We start from the raw sequence: 20,286 nt of genomic DNA, 5'->3' as shown, positions 1-20,286 counted from the left end.
CGTCGAAAACCTGCCTGACCAGGGGCACGAAGCCCCTCCCTCTCAGCGTGTGTGCTCAATTCTGCCTCCAGGATAGCCCCATAGAGTTTGGCCAAGGTATGACCAATCATGATAGTCCTGTAATTACCGAGGTCCAACATGTCCCCAGCTTTGTGGATCGGTACAATAGTGTGCATCGTCCACTCAGCCGGGAAACCTTCTACCAGAGAAAGACTGTAAGCTACACGACTCAATGAATACTTGATTAATGTTGTGAAGGTACACTAAGTACATGACTTTTGTAGGTGGCAAACCTTATCTCATGATAGTACTAATGGGCATATGTGACATGACACATAGCACATACTTATCTTATCCAGATAAGAGGGTGTTCATACCTAAGCAGGTGTTCACACACTCATAAATGAATAAGGTGGACATACACAATTTTAGCCCTTTTAGAGGTTGTTATACAAGCACACGATGGACACACACGTGAAGCTCCGAATATCCCAACAAAACCCAGCACGACGTGACAAACCAATTAGTCGCCCAGTAGCATTTGGTTAGCTACCAAGGTTCTAGAGGCCAAATCAAGCATCCTACTACTCCGCTGAAGTTTGCTTTTAATGCTCATGAGCACAAGATAAAACTTTTGTGCAGGTGAGATGTCAATGCCAGCCTGACAGACAAGGTATCTGGTAGTGCATCCTCTCTCAATCCAAGTAAACCCCACATCCAAACCCCAATCTGTCTAATTCAGAATCCAAGTGATTTCTGCCAATTGCTGGAGGCACCTGCTGCCACACAAAACATCTCCTAAGTAGTGCAGAAAGCAAAGAGGCATGCTTGTGAAGCCTCCAAAAACATAGCAGTATCGTTTGCTCACTATGAGTCCAATAACTACTACTCTGTGCAAAGAGACAACCTCCTAATGCCCAAGACCTCGGGGGTAACCTTGAGAAACCTGCTCATAGCCTCCGCTACAATAAGGTAAAGTAGTACGGAACAGGAGATCTAAAAGCGCTCACCATGCCCCCGTTGGCCAAAATTGTGTTGTGGGCCTCCCTATAAATGCAAGAGACCCCTCTGATCCACTCCTGGGAAAAACCCATCCATGCCATCGTGCCTTCAAAGAAGTCCCAATCCACTCAGTCATAAGCTTTTTCAAAGTATAGCAAGTGAATAATCTTTATGGAAATTTGTTGAAATGATGCTGGAACCTCGAAGGTGAGCTTGCGCCACTGACTCCTGCCCCCGCCTGCCCCACTGCTGCCCCCGCCTGCCCCACTGCTGCCCCGCCTGCTCCCGCCTCTGCCCCCCTTCTTTTGCACCTGCCTCTGTTGTTCCCGCATTCTGCTTCCGCCTTGCTGCACCCGCCTTGTCCTCCCCCGTTTCCCTTCTTATTTCAGCAGCATTTTTATTTGGATTCAAGTCAGCCGCCCACACTTTCTCGATTGGCTTTATGGCTTCTTTTGCCGCAGCCAATCTCTCGTCACCCCCACTGGCCGGGAGAATCATCAATTTTTCACGAGACGAGCTCACCTCTCTTCAACAAGACATTGACCTTGAGGTCCAGACCACCCTTGTTGCGAGCGTTTATGGTTCCCACCCCTCTCGTTCGTAGGCCTGTGAATGGCTTCTAGCAGCTCTCACTTCGGAGCTGATTGTGCACTTCTAGGATACTCATTTGCTTGGTCAAGGCTTCTTCCAGGTGGACTTCCATTCTTCAAAAGCTACTTCTCAGGTTTTGGCTGGTAGCCCCTTCCCTCTTGGCCCTAGGAAGATTTTCTTCTTTCAGTGCCAGGTGGGCTTTGATCCAGTGGTGGAAGATCAACGCCTTACCCCGGTCTCACTGCGGTTCCCTTCTCTTCCTCGGTCCTATTGGATTCCTCGGTCCTATTGGAAGCTTTTAGCTTCCATAGGGGCATCCTTTGGCCAGGTTCTAGAGGTACCAGTCCTTCCAAGCGCTCCCGCCTCAGCTTCCGCGGCTGTTACCACTACTCTTGATCGTGTAGATTGCAGGTAGACCTGATCAGTGTCGAATTTGTCGTCGACAGGGCCACATTGCTAGAGATTGTCCCAGATCGAGGGGCCATGCTAGGAGGCGGCGTGGTCCTCCCCATCAGTAGATGCCTTCTCCAGTTGCCGAGACTCCAGTTGCTCCTTTGCCACAGCAGACCACACAGCGTTGGGTTGTGGTTAGGGATGGCAGGCACCCTCGGACCCCCCTACTTGCCCCTTCACCCACACTCGTTGTGGAGCACCCTAACCCTTATGCAGCTCTTGCCTCACGGGATGTTGATCCTTCTTTGCAGGGTGACGCTTTGCAAGCACATGATCTGGATCCTTCACAGGAGGATGCTGCATTACAGCTACAGGATGATTGTACCCTTGAGGATGATGTTCACATTGTCAAGGTACCTCTCCAGTTTTGAGGACTAGCCTTGGCTTTTCCCCGGAGTGGGAGAGAGGTAAGGTTTACATCGTCAGATTTTCCCTCCCGAGAGTTGCTTGGGGTGTAGAGCTTGGTTTTACTTGGATCATTAGAGGATGCACTGCTAGATATTTGGGATGCCAGGTCGGCATTTATATTTCTCTTACAGAGCAGTTTGCTCCGTTACTATCTTAGGGGCTCTCGCATTAGTATTGATCAGATTGATGCAGCTATTCCGCATGAGTGGCTCTCTAGGACCTTTCATGGAGACTATCATCCGAGTTGGCTGGGAGTTTTTTCGAGGATAGGCATACCTCTGCAAGTCATTGCTCTCCCGGGCCAGGAGGCTACAGATTGCATCATTTACTCTATCATGCATGGAGGGAGATTGAGATGTAGTAGGGAGGAGATCATCCCAGATACTAGGCTTAGTCCAGTGAGGATTGTTGGTCGTTCGAGGAAGCATTGGTTCATTGACCCTTCTCCTCAGATAGTGACTCATGGCTCTTGGTGTTTGTGGTTATATGGTGGCAATCCTATCAGATATCGTCAGTGGGATCCAGGAGAGTGGGAGTGGATTGATGCCTTCTTGAAAAGCCTTCCTTTTTTCAGTTTCACCATCCGAAATGCCAAGCTTCTCCTCACTCGACAGATGCATATGATCCCTACTCTTAGGCCTCATTGGGAGAGCTATGATATTTCTCCGGTGATACAGCGCAGATATTGGCATAGACTTTGGCACTCATACAAAAGGAGCCAAATCTCTCATTTCTTTTGGTTATTCTTACATGGTGGTCTCCCCACCAATCAGTATGGATCGGTTTTCGGTGTAGCACCTTCTTGCCCTAGGTGTGCGGCAGATTCTGAGACTGTACAACTTTGTTTATGGGGATGTAGCACCGCACAACAGATTTGGGATTCTGTAGCCAAACTTACGGGTAAATTGAGTGGCCGAGGCATGCATGTGACTTGGAGGGACAGTTGCTTGGTTCTCCCAGTCCGGTCCGCATCTCTTTTATGAGAGCAGTGATACAGATTCTGCTATTTTCATTTGTAGAGGTATTGCCTAGCATGGTTTATTGCAGGATGTCCCTCACTCTGATTATACACCCCCCCAAACAGAGGATTGACACCAATTGGGAGATTATTGCCAGTATTACAGCATGGCAGATCTAGATTGAGGATGTCTAGATTTTTGGGTCTCAATGCATTAGTACTATATGGGGTGATATCATCCATACTCTTATGGCTACTTGGGCTCGTATTCATGGGTCCTCTCGTTCTACGCGGACAAAGCGCATGACATTTATGCAGGAGTGGGACCATGGCAGCTTCTTTTCCTCTAGTCCCACAAGTCTTTCATGGCATCATGATGCTCCACAGTGGTTGAAATCACCTTACATATTGGGGTGATTCTATTCTTTTCCGGCTTATAGCTGTGATTGTTGTATGTCTTTTTCATACTTAATAGAAGTCTCTTTCTTTAATTTTTTTTAAAAAAAAGTATAGCAAGAGAATGGCAAGGGGTTGTTGGCTAGATTTAGTCCACTCCATAGATTCCCAGCATGAAAAGATGTTATAAAAAATACTCCTTCCTTGGAGGAAATCATTTTGTGTATCATGAATAACTCTCTGAAGGAAACCATTTTGTGTATCATGAATAACTCTCTGAAGAACATGTTGAAGCCTCATACTCACTTCCTTCGCTAAGATTTCCTATGCAGACTCAAGCTGAGTTATGGGTCTCCATTGTCTAATATTGGTCTTGTCCCCACTTTTCGGGACAAGGTGGATAAGCCCCTCCATGATAAAAGGGAGCATCATCATCTCCTATAGAGCAATAGTAACATTATCACCAATGTAATCTCAAAACTACAAAAAATGAAGGCTGGAGGAAGGCCACCATCCCTTGGGCATTTGCCTTTCGAGAGGATGTGCAAAGCATGTCTCAGCTCATGCTTTGAAAAGGGGGCATCCAAAGAGGCGTACATATCATCTGTAAATAAGCCTAGACATGCACTCCCAGACTTTCTGTTGTGCAACATCTCTATCCAAAGAGTGGGCCTCTGAAGAGAGCAAGGTCTGATAAAAATCTGAATCAATACTCCTCACCTTATTTGGATTCATATGAAATTCTCTTGAGAATCTTGCAAGCATCTCAAACTATCTGTACTGTGCATAGGTCCATATGTTGAGAAAAACAGTTTGTTGCATCTACCACTCATCTGTGTCCAAAATGCATGATTAGCATGAAATGCAAACTCAACCCCGCCTATCCATGGCCACCTGTAACTCAGCTCTAACAGTGGACAAGAGATCTAGTATCCAAGAGGAAACAGGATGCTTCTCCTGTTCCCTCTGAAGCGCAGCCAACTTGCGTCTAATAGTTCGCTCCTTGTCCAAAGCCTCTTCTTTTTTGGCCAAGGTAATAGAATGATAGTGCTAGCTAGTCCTCGCCATGGCCAAGGCAAGCCTCTCGCACGGGTCAGGATCATCACAAAGCCTCCAAATCTCTTTGAACTCTAGGGAGGTCGCTGCATCTTGAAAGAGAGTCTGGGATGCGAGCACAAGGTACACCCTTTTGCCTCCCAAGTTCCCTTATGCACAAGACAATTGGGCAGTGATCTAATTTGGTAGTACTTGCCAAGATGGCAATAGAGCCTCCTCTATCCAAGCGACTCAACATAGTCATTATGCTGTGATGCAACTTCCTTCTGCTAGGATGACTCTACAAACTCATCTCTGTGACCCAATACATCATCACTGTGTCCATTGTCTTTGGGAAGGGCCTCATCCTGTGCCCCAACGTTCCCTCTTGGAGGGCAGCCATGAAAGATGACTTGCCACTCCTGGAAAAAGGCTGGCCGAGAGCATTATGCTGTGTTGCTTTGGGAGGGCGTTTGTGCCGCCTCCGATGACCCCTAGCCCTTGGGCAATCCCTCGCAAAGTGGCCCATCTCGTGCCCTAGTCAGGTCTTCCTGACGTCTCCATACATTGTTTCAAAGGACCATTAGGTCCCAGAAGCAACACAAAATCCTCAAAGGGCTTTTTGTGCCAACAACATAACCATGGGAATAGCATTAGCCAAGACTACCTTGGCAGCAAAAGTGGGAAAAGCTGGGATGGTGGGCACCTATAGGACCAGCCCAAAGGCTGCCCCAATGGCCTCCAACAATGGCCAGTAAGCATGAGGAAGACCTGGGAATCTGAGTATAATAGGGTAACGGTTCCGGTCTTCTTCGACAGGGCCGAAGTAGCTAGTGTAGGGTAGGAAGAAAATCTTCCTTGGGACCAAAGGGAAGGGACTGCCCTTCAGCAGTTCTGAGGTTGCCTCCTCTACGTGAAAGTCTACTTGGAAGAATCCTCTCCCAAGTAGCCTTACATCTCTAAAATGGAGTGCCAAGTCGGAAGGTAACGCCGCTAGTACCCTGAGAGCCAAAGATTTTTCCACTGAGTGTCATCTTGGAGTCTTTCTCAATTTTGGCAAAGAGGATCACAAGCTCGTCTTGTGAAAACTCGATGGTTCGCCCGGCCAGAAGGGGGTTGATTAGCCATGATGCTAATCGGAGAGAAAGGCCGACTTGAAACCTGTTTAAGAGTAATCTATTCTTGAGCGAGGTGGAGGAAAGTGCAGCGAAGAGAAGGGAGATGGAGGGGAAAGCAGGAAGGGAAGAGCAGGGCAGTGAAGAGGGTGGGGCAGAAGAGGAGGCCAGGCAGCACAGGCAGCGGACGAAAGTGGGGGCAGAAAAGGAGGCCAGGCAGTGCGGGCAGCAGAGGAAAGCAGGGGCAGCAGGAAAATGGTGGCAGTAAACGGGGCCAGAGGGGGGGGGTGCGCAGCAGGGAAGTGGGGGCGGGGCAACAGAGGTGGGGAGGAAGCGTGGGCAGCTAATTGGGAAGGAGGGCAGAGGGCAGCGGGAGAGGAGAAGGGCGGGCAGAGAAGGTACAGAGGTGCGCAACGCTCAGGTACGGGGAGCTCGCGATGGTTAGATTGAGAATGGAATAGGCTTGAACCTTCCTGATTCTCTCTTCAAAGCGCATCACTTGGCAGTAGACAGCTTCAAAGATTATTGAGAGTAGTTTTTCTCTTTTCTTCCAGAAAGGAGACTTCTATTAAGTATGAAAAAAAATTACAAAATGGAGATTTCACACCAAGAAAGGTGGAGATCTCAACCACTCAGGAGCCCTGTGCTGCCAATAGGGTCCCGAGTGAGAGGACGTGAAAAAGATACCAATGTCCCACTCTCTCATAAACTGGCCGCGCTTCCATTATTGAGAGTTTGACAACTCGTTGTCAAATTGATGCCATTTGGAACAGCCCCATCTTTCAATCAGTTTGGGGGAAACAATATCATGAGGCACAGAAAAGAATGCCACATTGTCGAAGAAAGAATGGAAACATAATCAATTGTGAATCTTTATCAACTAGCATATAGAAGTCTCATTAGCAATAAAGTATCAACTAAAACCAGCACATGAAAACACTCTCAGGTTCAGCCAGCAACACCAAAAAACAGAATTGATGCTCTAGATGCATGCAATCCCAACACAAGGAAAGCTTGATGTGTCACAGAGAAAATACTTGCCTGGTTTACCCAGTTGATAAACTTGTCCATCTGTTTGAACCACCCATGTGCATTTTGGTAGTTGAAATCACTCCCCATAGTCCACATGATATGGTTTGTCCGGATAGAGCTAGCCTGACATGATGTAAAGCAGGGGATTCATATCCGAATTATGAATGTTGAATAGTATGCCAGTGTCATATGGTTCAAGAAATCATACTTGAGTTTGTGCAGATAATACAAACGCATCAATCCTATCTTGGACATTGTAGTCAAAGAGCAGGGGATCATCCTGTTTTATTGCAGAAACAAACCACCATCCAGTCAAAAACAAAACTACACAACTCACAAACAGACAGTAAATACATTGATGCATACATATGTAAAAGCGCGAGGATGTGTGTGTGTGTGTCTCCCTCCAATCAGCTGATTACACATTTGGGTTACCCACTTGCATGCACACGTCGTTCAAACTCCAGGCTGATTGGGTTTTGCAAAGAATAAATGCTAAATTGCAGTGCTGGAAGTTGGCCACATGGCCCTTACATGTTAGACTCCGTATAGTGCAGTCCATTCTCATTGCATATGTTTAGTTCTTTTTGCCTTTGCTTGCTTGGCCAAAGAAGCACTTGGATGAGTACATATACTAGAGATACTTTGGAAAACCAAGCACAATACTAAAGGTCTCCAACTATTGCGAAAGGAAAAGTTATGTACGCCAAGACATCATGGGGGCGTCAACATTCTCGACCTTCATATTCATGTCACCGCCAGGAAAGCCACTTTGCTCACTGATTTTGCAACTCAAAAACAGCCTTGGTTAGGAGCCATGTGCACCCCTTTGAAGTCCGCCACAGTTGGTGCATGGATCCCCAACTACTGGGAAGTGATTTTCCGGCACTTTATAGGGAAAATACCAGGCTTCCCCTTCAGCTCTAGGTTAATCGTTGACTGGAAATTGCTAATAGAGAAACTAGAATGGTATGGAAGATCACCAGATGTTGGAAACACCATGCGCTTGGAAAGCATACATTGGAGTAGGCTGTTTCGTGCTCCGTTAGGCCTTCTTGAACCATGGAAAGCTTTCTTCCTGTCACAAAAGAGTGTACGTTTCGTGGCAAATGTGGTCAATGATGAAGGCTATGTTATCTCCTTCCCAGAAGCAAGCCGGAGGTATGGGTTAGGCATGCACTATAGGCCTCTATGGCATCTCATACGCACCCTCTTGCAACCTTTTCAGCCGATGTCCCCACTGAATCATGACGAGCATTTGAACGACTAGCGGCTTGCTCCACCTCAAGCTACAAGGTTACTTGAACTAACAGCTAAAAGGGTCTATATCAAAATGCTTGCTCCTCCTTCGATCGCGGATCATGCTAATGCGCTTTGGACAATGCACAAAACCGACAGATGGTGGGGTGCTTGTTTGAGGAGTATATGGAAAAATGGTTTGCCACTGAAGGAAAGATTGTTCCTTTGGAGATGCATTGTGGGAGTTCTCCCTGTTGGTGTATTTTTGGAAAAGAGGCACATCGCTATGGTAAGATGTCATCGTTGCATGCTACGCGATGAGACAATGCCTCATTTGTTATGGTATTGTGATTTTTCTCGTGCCCTACTAGACAGACTCTCGGGGCATCTTCGGACACAATTCCTGGGAGCTCATTTTGGGAAGACATTCTGGCTTTTCGCTCAGATTCCAGAATCCACAACGGTATACCAACTTTGGTGTATTCTTTGCATGGACTACTTTTTGGGCATTGTGGACAATATGGCAAAATAGAAATTAGATGCATTTTGGACACATTGCTCTGGATCAATACACCTACTTCTGACGCTTGTTTAGACAGTCTGTACAGGACTGTCAAAACTTGCAACAAATAGATGACTCACAATACATGGCCTTCTTTGACTGCTTCTAGGCAGTCAATGTCATGGGCCCTATATAGGGACCTTAGTTGTATCATGATGTTTTGTTTGTGGGTTTTGTGGGTTTTCACCTCGCAATGAGGTTTCCTACTGGTAATATAAGAATTACTATAATAATAAAAAAGTGTGTGTGTGTGTGGTGAGCGTTAATTATCATTTTCTAATGTGTGTGTGGTCTATGGAAGAACAGTGTGTGTCTCAAGCAAAGTCCTGTGTCGTATGTGCCCTCCTGTGCATGCGTCACACGCACAAGCGCGCGCATGTGTTTTTTTGTCGCGTGTGTGTTTAGTCGTGTGCAAAGGAGAGAGACCATCAATGTTTCTTCTTGTGTGGCTGTGAGGTGGTGGATAGCGCATTACTGTTCACGTGGTTGCTGAAGTCGATAAGGCGGCACCATAGGTAGAAAGATTGTGAGCACTAGCAGCATCAAGTAGCAGTGAACAAGAGGTGGTCATGTGGCGAGCAAGAGTATCTCAATTAAAACTAGCTAAATAAGCAGTGCTGCCAAGCGAGCGGGTGGGCTGAGCGAGCGGGTATAGCAGTTCTACAACAATCAGCATTTCTTTTCTAGTGACTGTACAGAGATGAGTTCTGTTGAGCAGATTCATAATGTATATACTAGATGCCACTTTGATCCCAAGGAAATAGAAGCGAACGAGCCAAACTTGCAGAGAATCTGTAACTATTTGGCCCTTCATGCTCTTTTCACATGATAGAACTCATACTCGGACACATGTACAGGATGATGGACACCTGGAAACAGGGTTCCTAAAGTTGGAATTGGATTGAGAGATAGAGGAGCATGGCAATGGCGAATCGTGGTTTCCTGTACATGTTTTAGGGTTTCGTCTGCAACAGAGCTGCTGTTTTAGGGTTTCGTCTGCAACAGAGCTGCTGATTTAGGGTTTCGTCTGCAACAAAACTGTTGCTTTAGGGTTTTGTCTATAAACAGAGCTGCTGTTTTAGGGTTTCGTCTGCAACATAGCTGCTGTTTTAGGTTTTCATCTGCAACAAAGATGCTATTTTAGGGTTTCAATTAGAAATTTTGCTGCTGTTTTAGGGTTTACACGTGCTGTTTTAGGGTTTTTCCTGCAGCAAAACAGCTTTTATAGGGTTTTGAACAGAGGTTTTGTTGCTGTCTGGGGTTTACAGCTGCTGTTTTAGGGTTTCGCCTACAGCAAAGCTACTGTTTTAGGGTTTTCCTTGCAGCACAGAGAGAGAGAGAGAGAGAGAGAGAGAGAGAGAGAAATGAAATGAAATGAAATGTTATATTAACGTCTTCAAAAGGCCATAATGACCTATGAGACCAAAAGTTACATCATGGTGGATCTGATACAATGTCTGGATAAAAAACCCCAGAAAAGAGAGAGAGAGACTGGGTTTTCTTTGCTTTTGTACATGGATTTGGATGACCCGACTGCTGCTGTTGGTGGCATGGCTGCCAATAGCCTTAACATGGATCTTATTGAGGAGATGATCGAGAAGGATGTGGGTTATGCTTCAGATGCCTCGGAGCAACAAAAACGTCAAAGACTTGATGTTGATGCAAGCTACACTCCGGTGAATGTTGGAGAGAATGCAGAGGAAAGTTCTCAGGTACCTTCTCCGGAGTTTGCACGTTTGCTGCAGATCACTGGTGAGCTTCTGCAAGAATATGTGAAGGCAAATAGCGTGCAAATGGCTGCAGTAGATAATGGTGGTGTGGCTAATGTATGCATGGAGACTCCTTTGTTGCTACAACAGCTAGCAGATTTTCATGATCGTGCTGCTATCTTCTTCTTTACTGGGCGTATTCCGTTGTTGCCTCGTCTTAGAGCATGGTTGGGCCGCTTGGTGTCGCCTGAGGCACTTGAGGAGATTTATGATGGTCCGAGAGGCTTTTATGAAATACTTTTTCGCACTTCGGAAGCCCGTAGGGCAGTCTTGGAGCAAGTGCCACTCTTTTTGGATGGGCAGTTGGTTCATGTGGTTCCGTGGAAGCCTATGGCAGAGTACCAAGATATGTTGCGCCAGGCTTGCCCAGTTTGGGTTGAAGTGAAACAATTCCCACCAATGTTTTGGCGTGTTTTACCAGGTCTCATGCGAGGTATCGGTGATGTCTTGGTGGTGCCTCGAATGACATCTAGAAACCGAAACCGTCCATGCATGTTGTGGGATACTGGGAGACCTAGGCCGACACATTTGCGTGTCAATATGGCTGGGCTGCAACCTTTAATGTATGAATTGAGGTGGGATACATTTGCTGGCCACTGTTTCAAATGTGGTGAGATGGGCCACTTTGTCTCCGAATGTCCTAAGAAAGAACAAGTTGCTGCTACCAAGGATATCGTTGATGGGCAGTTGCCCGTGGAAGATGAGCATGATGGTCCTTTACATGATGCCCAGCACATGGATGTACATGTGGATGTTCAGAATGAGGTTGAGCAGCCATGGGTGGAAGTACGTGGTAAAAAGACACGATTTGTTGCCCCGCGGGGGGATTTCTCAGATGCTGTTTGGCGGGGGCCTTTGCATACTCATCAGGGGCCCTTACATACATATGCTCGTCGCCCTTTGGGTTCAGGTGCCCAGAAACAGACCAGGATTGAGAGGCCGGGAGGCCAACTTTCTCAGGGTACAGGGGCTCTTGGGGTGGATAGAGTAGAACACTATCCTATTAGAAGTCGCCTAACAAAAGAAGCACAACAATTGCCTCGTGTTTGGTTCGAAGGGTGAGGTCATCTCACCATGGGATGGTCATTACCCTTCGGCACGTGCTCGGGAACTCCAAGGGCAGTCTGAGATCACAAATACCATGTCTAAAAATGCAATGCTTCAAAAGGTTCGTGATTTGGCAAATTGTCCTGGGCCTAGTACACGGCCCTGTTGATTCCTTTTCTGGGAAGGCTTATGAAAATTGTACAATGGAATGTAAAGGGTATTTCTTCGCGCCAAAAGCAGTTCAGGCTTTGGCGTACAACTTTTTGTCATGGTTGGGATGTTTTGTGTGCAGTTGAACATAAGCAACATAAGTTGGCTGGCAAAGCCTATGTATATAAGGGGTTTCATGTTTTCTACAGCGGACATCCTGCTTCGCAGTCAGGTGTTAAGTTTGCTGTTAGTTCGTAGTTTCAGCCTTCTCTTGTGATTCAAGATGTTCATGGAAGATTTCTAGTGATACAGATTGTTTGGGATGATACGCCTTTATGGTTGTTAGGGGTGTATGCTCCAAATAATGCTCGTGCACGTGGAATGACTTGTGTGCTCTTTCAATCTCTCATCCTGGCTTTGTGATGGGAGACTTTAATATTTGTGTCTCCAGGGAGCAAGCCACGTCGCCTCATTCTGTAATGGATGGCCCGGAGAGAATGGCGTGGGAAGCTTTTGCAGCAAGGTCGCTAAAACAAGACATGTGGTCTTGGTTGCATCCAGATGAAAGGGGTTACACTTATGCCTCACAACAGTTTCGGGGCACTTATGCTAGATTGGATAGGATGTATATTTTACATCAAGATCTCTTTTTGCCAGAGGTTCTTACTATGATGGTTGATCAGCAACAAGTTTTGTCGGATCATTGGCCGCTTGTGTTTGAAATGGTCTACCATCCTGTGGATGCATATAAAGGCTTGTTGGGACGCTTGCCTTTGCGCTTAAATCACACTTTTTTGGAGCATGAAGTTTTTGATGTTTATATGCGTCAGTTGATACGACATTTCTCCACAAGAGTGTCCATGGCTGATTATCATGCTTGGCCAGTGTTCCTTACCAACACTCGGAAATTAGCGCGGCATTATGGTCTTGCTAATGCCTCTATACAAAAACAGCATGTGGCTCTTCTTGAGTCGCTTTTAAAGGGCTTGCAAGCATTCATGTTTACTGACTCTATGGATGCTGAAGTTGTGGATGCCATAGAATGGCTGAAAAAGGAGCTATCTAGGGTGCAGGAAGCACAATATGTACGCTTTAAACTACTTGCACGTCTTGATGCTTTGCGGGATGCTAACTGTCAATGTCATCGCTTCTATGATAAGTTGCATCAAAAACATATGCGTGAGAATATTGTTAGGCTGATGGATGCCCAAGGCAACCTTGTTACTGAACCTTCTGATTAGTTATTCAGCATTGCATCAGGTTTTATGAAGATTTGCTTGCCCCTCGAGAGGATGTCTCACCAGCCGTCCGGGCTGCAAGGGAGTCATTGTTTGCTGAAGTACGATATCAAGTTGACCCTGATGTGGCGGTTCAGCTTGATGCTCCTGTTACTCAAGGGGAAGTGGAAGCTGTTCTCTCCAAACTTCCCATGGGAACGAGCCCTGGTTGGGATGGTTTGACAAATGAGTTTTTCCGAAAATATGCTGATCAGCTTGCAGAGCCTTTGACGCTTATTTGTCAAAGGGTTTGGGATGAGGGATACATGCCTGCCGATTGGAAGTTGGGCATACTTCGTTTGTTGCCCAAAGTCCCTTCGCCTACTTCTTTGGCTCAATGGCGCCCGATCTCACTTATGGGTATTATGTATAGAATCTTTACAAACATTTTTGCCAATCGCTTGCAGAAGGTGCTTCCTACTATTATTCATCCATATCAATATGGATTTGTGCGTGGCATGAATATTTTGCATAATATTCTTAATGTTCAAATTGGAGTGGATTATGCCAAGGCAAAGAAGCAAGAGATTGTGATGGTGCAGCTGGATCTTGAAAAAGCTTTTGATCATGTCAGCTGGTCTTTCCTTTCTCAGTTAATGACAGCCATGGGCTTTGGTCCCAAAATGGCTAATTTGGTGCATTTACTTGGCTCTGGCTCTATCACGCGGATTATGCTCAATGGAGGACTTTCGGATGGTATTTCTCTCACCCGTTCTCTCCGGCAGGGCTGTCCTCTTAGCCCTCTTTTCTTTGCCATTGCCACTCATCCTATGTTATCTCGCCTAGATGCTATGGCATCGCATGGTGAAGTGGTTGATTTGCATCTCCCTCATGGCAAGCAATTGGTTGCTCAAGCCCTTGCGGATGACACTTTTATGTTTCTCAGGGCCGAAAAAGCCAATATAGATCGAGCAATGGAAGCTTGGAATAATTTTGCATTGGCTTCTGGGCTGAAAATAAATTCAACAAAATCAGCCCTCATTGTATGCACGGAATTTGATCTTGAGGCATTAGGGTGGCAAGGCCGTGTGGTGCATACAGGAGACATTGTTCGTCATCTTGGGTATCCGGTGGGTGTGAATGTGGACCCCCAAGCGCTTCTTGCTTGGATTTCTGCTCGGATCTCGAATAAATTTGTGTATTGGAAAGCTCAAGGGTGGCCTATGCACGTGAGGGTTAAGGTAGCTCAGGTTATTATGCTTAGCATGATTTCCTATTTTTTGCCTTTGCTACCTTGGACGCATAAATCTCTTCTCCGTTTGGTTGCTCCCATTCGGTTTATGCTGTGGAAGAGGCAAGGAAATATTATGGGTCAAACATGGATAGCTTGGAATCACATTACGACGCCCAAAAGAATGGGTGGGGCTGCTTTACTGGATGTCCGCTTGCATATGGTGGCGCGTAGGTGGGTGCTTTTTCAGGATATGTGTTTGCAAGAGCAGCCTTGGGTATTCATGGCTCGTGACTTGATTGAGTTGGAGGGATTGTCACATGGATGGACACGTGTGCAGGCTTCATGGTGGGACATTGTGAATGCGGCTCATCCTGTCCGTATTCGCTCATCTCACATTTTATCGCATATTCTCCTTTCTTGGCATGAAGTTCTACTATTGGCTCGGTGGGATCCTGGTCTCATGAAAGACTACTTTTGAACTCTTTGCAGTTCGAAACATTTGTGGAGTCACGTGTCATTGTTTGGCCAGACAGAGATGCTTCACGCATACGACTCAACCGCATGGTCAGGTTAGGCTTGGTTAGAATCCGAGATACTGTGATACCTGGTCGTGAGACAGGCCATATTCGTTTCGTCGTATTCGGCAGCACTTTAGGGTTCCTCGGACATTTCAGCCACTATGGGTTGACATCATGCATGCAATTGAGCCTTTTACTCCATTGCCTCGGCCATCTGCAGATCAGCCTTGGCTTGATTGGGCACTATGTAAATCTGGTGACTTGATATCACTTTCAGCTAAACAGGTCTATCATAAGCTCGTATCAGAGAAAGATTGGGTTTCAGCCAAGGCCAATAAGGTGTGGCGATTGCACAAGTCTAAATCATGGTGGCAGAAAACTCTTATGCATGGTTGGCAGTCTAAACTCCCTTACCAAGGTAAGGTTTTCATTTTGAGGATGTTGGTGGGAGGGTTACCTACACAGGATCAGCTCAGCCGTCGTAAAATTACATTGGCCTCTTGCTTCTTCTGCACAACATGCACTGAAACAGTTATGCATCTGTTCATGAGTTGTCCAGTGGCCCGTCAGATTTGGTCTTTTGTCTCTCGCGTTTGGGAGGCAGTAGAGAGGTCTACTGTTTCAGCTCATCAGTGGATATTTGGGATTTGTCCTCAAGTCATTACTTCGGATAGTCACCTTTTCCTTAGATGGACAGGACTTTGGCATATTTGGACTACACGGAATGGATTCATCTTTGATTCCTTGTCTAGAATACATGGGCACATTCTACGTATCCGCGGTTTGCTGTTTTGGAAGTTTTCTTCTCTTCTCTCAGCTCAGCTACTGGATGCAGATGTTATTTTGTTATGGTCTACGGCGGCTCGGCTGGCTCATCTTTGATGCTTTTATCTGGGATGCTTATTTGGCTAGGAGGCTTTCTTATTAGTGTACAGGTTTGCATGGTCATGCTCCTTTACAGGATCTTTTGTGGGGGTTTTTTTTTGGGGGGGCCATAGGTTCTGTGTGAGCCATGTGGTTGATGTACATTTTTACATATAATATAAAACACCATTTCACGAAAAAAAAAAGTTGGAATTAGAAAAAGCACTCCTCTGGGTCAAAAAGCAAGAAAAAGCAAAAGTCAAACTTTGTTGACCAAAAAGCAGAGGGCACCGTTGGAAAGAGGGCATCAAACTAGATCAAAAAGCTAAAAGCTGCTTTTTCAAAAAGCATCTCCAGGGCCAAAAAGCAAGGCCCTCAAGTTGTAAAAGCATAAATCAAGAACTTTGGCTATTATTAAAATAATATTTAAAAGAAAATCAAAAGCTAGAAGAAAAAGCCAAAGCAAAGTGTGGCAAAATCAGGGTCCCTCTCCAAGTATATAAGGAGCCATAACCCTGTTGGTGAGGCATAGAGAAAATCTTTGGAGCTATTACTTGAGGAGAACAAGAGAACCTTGTTGAGAGGTATCAACATCATCTTCCCTCTCTACTTCATCAAAATCACCCATCTCCTCCATGCCACCGCCCAGAGCCGCTTGCCGCTGCCTGCCGCCGTCACCCATAGCCCAGCTCTGCCGTCTCCCACCGGCACTTTCACCGCCCCAAAGCCGGTTGCACCGTCACCCGAGAGCCACCTCCGCCACCTGTTGAGACGCCCTATTTGCTCCTCCACCTCCGCCTGTTGGCCGCCGCCTGCCATCTCCATCAGCTCCACCTTTCAGCCGTCTTCTTTGGAGGGTTGCCTCCCATTGAAGAACCTCCTCCTCCCTTTTGGTGAACAAATCTTAGGCAATCATACACCACTCTCTTCCACAAGTTCTTTGAGGGATTTTTGTAAACAACATAGACTTGCTCATATCGTGGTATTAGCCTGGTGTAAGTCTCTTGTGGGCCATCCTCGTGGTGAGCTCGACATCAGTTATCTTGTGCCTCGACATCGACCTCGGTCCGATCTCGACATCGACACTTTTGTTTGATATTGTATTCATTTGTGTATTGGTCCTGGCTTGGAAAAGCCCCTAGACTGTTCCTGAAATAAATTCCTGAAGAGGGGGCGGGGCCTTGAAACCCCTATCTCCCATCTTTCTTTCCCCTTGTCTCTCTCTATCTCTTGTACACGTGATTTATTCTCATGACACGCTCCGCTAGACTTACAAAATCTAGAAATTCAATTTCCATATGATGTTTTGCACAAAGATTACGAATTGGCACAAAACAAGTGGAGTAAAGTAAAACTGTTTGTGAAAGTGGTGGTGCAAAGAGAAACCATAGTGCCTAAAGTGAGAAAATTTTTGCAGCAAGCTGCAATATTGTTTTTCCCAGAATATATGCCCTTAGTGAGAGAGATTCGTTAGTGGATCAACAATATTTTGGCGAAAGAATGTGTTGGAGTTTAGTATGCAGCGAGAGGATTCTCAGAATCCTGCTTAACTCATTGCAAGAAAAGCAAAAGTTGTTTGAGATTGCACCTCTCTTTTACGCCAAGCAAATGGTACATGTGCTTCCATGGGTGCCTACTACTAGCTATCAAGGGCTACCAAAACATCAATGCCCAGTATGGGTTGAGGTGGTGGATTTTCCCACTGATCTATAGGATGCATTGCCGCAGATAGCTCAGGCTTTGGGGAAAGTAGTTTGTGCACCTAGAATCATGGGCAATAGAAATAAATTATGTGTGTTGTGGAATATAGATGTGCCAACACCTGAAAGCATTGAAATTGAGATTGCCAATATTCCCATGGGAGAAAAGCCATATGAATTAAACTTGTCTCCTTTTGCTCGGTCATGCTTAAATTTCACAAGTTTGGGCATTTTGCATCTGAATGCCCAACACTCAAATTGCAAGCCCCTTAGAACTCAATCCCTCCTCCATTGGTGTAGGAGCAACCAAAATTGCTAGAACAAACACTAATGGTAAATGTTCTTTTCCGGCTTATAGCTGTGATTGTTGTATGTTTTTCTCATACTTAATAGAAGTCTCTTTCTGAAAAAAAAATAAAAAAATGTGAAGCAAAGTACGGCGCAAAATATAGGGAAAGCAATGCAACAAGCACAAAATAAAAGTAATGTGCAAAACAAACAAATCAACCAAAGAAAAGATGTTGATGGTTGGATAACACCAAATGCTCGAAAAACAGTGGTCTTAAAAAATAAGCCATTGATTGCAAGGCACTAGGATAAAACATCTATGGCCTCCACCTCGAGTGAATCAACCACATGTACATCCATGAATTGGTTGAATGTAGTGAAAGGAGGGATGGAATACTTGCAACAAATGCATGGAGAGATACAAAGAGATCTGGTATTAGCAAATGATTATATGCAAGATGCAGGATGGAGACGACACCATGTAAATATGTAACATATACTGTACATGGTTTTTCTGATCCCAATAAGTGGAGGTTTCTTTGGGATTATGTTGCTTCGGCAAATCCGAATGTGGTTTGCTTGCAAGAACATCATCAACATGCTTTTGCTGGAAAAGTAGGTTGTTTTAGAGGTTTTAATATATTTTATGTGGGAACTACTAGTTATTCAAGAACATGCATAATGATACGGACAGCTTTGAGGCCAATGCTTGCCTATAATGATCCTCTTGGTACATACATTGTGCTGCAATGTATGCTGAATGAGCAGATGCATGAATTTACAAGTGTATATGCACCTACAATGTCAGCTAAAAGGGACTCTAGAGAAGGTTGGTTGCCTATCCATGGTTGACAAATACATTTGTGTTGGGAGACTTTAATAACTCTCCATCAATACAAGAGGCTCTTGATGCACGAGAATTTTTCTTACATCAGGTTGTGCTTATCATTACATGTCAAGAGGTTAACAATATGGATGAGCCCTTCACGGATGTAGAACTAGATGATGCTTTAAAAGGCCTAGGTAAATCAAAGTCTCCAGGCTAGGATGGTTTGACAGTGGAGTTCTTTTAGATGTTATGGGATATTTTGAGATCACTAGTTTTGCTTATGGTGAATCACTGTTGGAATGTTGGATGCTTGCCATCCTCATGGAAAGAAGGCTTGCTGAAATTACTGCCCAAAAACAACTTTGTGAAACCATATCAGATTGGCGTCCTATCTCTCTAATGCCAGTCATATATAAATTGGTAACCAAGATGCTTGTTGATAGAATAAAAGATGTCCTACATGCAGGTTTGCATCCTGCCCAGTATGGATTTGTCCCTCGAAGACAAATCACTGACAATATAGAAAATGTGTATATTGGCATTGAATATGCCAAGTATACAAATCAGGATGTTCTTATCATGCAGGTGGACATAGCTAAGGCTTTTGATATGGTACAATGGGAGTTCACAGCTCAAGTTATGTACAAAATGGGATTCAAGCCAGCGGAGAACTTTTAGCCTCGTGGTATCTTGGAAAATCTGTTCAACAAGGTTGTCCGCTTAGTGCACTTTTCTATGCCATTGTGACTCATCCAAGGCTCCTTTACATGGACAGACTAACACGAGATGGACAGTTGCATGGTCTTTCCATGGTTGATTTTTCACAATTTGTGGCACAGGCATATGCTGATGACTCTTTCTTTTTTCCCAAGAATACAGAGGCGGATGTTAAAACTCTCATGAAAGCACTATCCCTCTATGGTTTGGCTGCAGGATTACATGTAAATTTTCAAAAATCAAAGTTTCTCCCTTTGAAAGATTATGATTGGCATAAGCTTTTGTGGCCGGGTCAGGTCATCCCGCCTAAAGAGATAGTCAGGCATCTTGGTTATCCAATCGGTTGGGAATTGTCTTTGAAAGATGAAACTCAATGGGTGATGGAAAATTTGCACTCTAAATTGAATACTAGAAATTATCTACATGGCCTCTACATGTGCGATTGCGTATAGTACAATCGATAATCATACCATATGCCCAATTCTATCTTCCGCTCTTACCTGGTCAAGCAAACAGATTGATAATTTCATGTTTAAAGCAATCAAATGCCTGTGGAAAACCAACGCAGATAGAAAAGGTTTACGTTTGTTAAGGCTGGACCTTATCTGTTCACCCAAAATGCATGGTGGGCTCAATGTCCTTAACATTTATTATCATATATTGGCAAGGAAAGCCACTCTTCTACCTGCATTTATAGAGCAAGTCAAGCCATGAGCACGCATGCTGGGAGCTCTGTGCTCTAACATGCAATCAGATGCATATGGACATTGGAGCATTGATTATGATGATATAATCTTCCAGTCTTTGCGCCAATCTCTTTATGATTGCCATAGACTACAAGAGATGGACCAGCCGTAGTTAGACTTGTTTTTCCACTGTTTCTCATTTTAAATAAGTTTTCCTCACTTTTGAGGGCTTCTTTCCTTGTACAAGAAAGTAATAGAACACTGGTTTTTACCAAAAAAATATGTGTGTGTGTGTGTGTGAGGGGGGAGGGCGCTTTTTGATAGCATCTTCCTGGATACACACCTCTTCCTTTTCATCGGCTCTCTCAGTTTCTAGGGCATACAAGTTTCTTTTGCTGCCCCACCCCCCCCCCCCACACACACACCCCCTTCTTGGATTGATGAGCATGAGAATCATCTTTGGAAGATGTCTAAAT

At 45.1% G+C, this 20,286-nt stretch overlaps 1 protein-coding gene across 7 annotated transcripts in view; it reads right to left on the bottom strand.

Annotated features, from left to right (window-relative positions):
• LOC147634562 (alpha-mannosidase At3g26720-like) overlaps positions 1-20,286 on the bottom strand; it is a 169,805-nt gene that overhangs the window by 76,146 nt on the left and 73,373 nt on the right. For all 7 annotated transcript variants that reach the window (XM_086803669.1, XM_086803671.1, XM_086803668.1 and 4 more), the window contains 2 exons: positions 7,199-7,270; positions 7,000-7,113 (listed from right to left, as the gene is read on the bottom strand). In XM_086803669.1, the coding sequence (XP_086659795.1) occupies positions 7,000-7,113; positions 7,199-7,270 (186 nt within the window). The remainder of the gene's footprint in view (positions 1-6,999; positions 7,114-7,198; positions 7,271-20,286) is intronic.

The sequence above is a fragment of the Cibotium barometz genome, chromosome 10 (assembly GCF_041138505.1).
Source record: "Cibotium barometz isolate CiBa-2024 chromosome 10, ASM4113850v1, whole genome shotgun sequence".
In the NCBI taxonomy this organism is placed as follows: Eukaryota; Viridiplantae; Streptophyta; class Polypodiopsida; order Cyatheales; family Cibotiaceae; genus Cibotium; species Cibotium barometz.
Note: the sequence above shows the minus strand (reverse complement) of the source record. Positions and strands in the feature narration are given on the sequence as shown.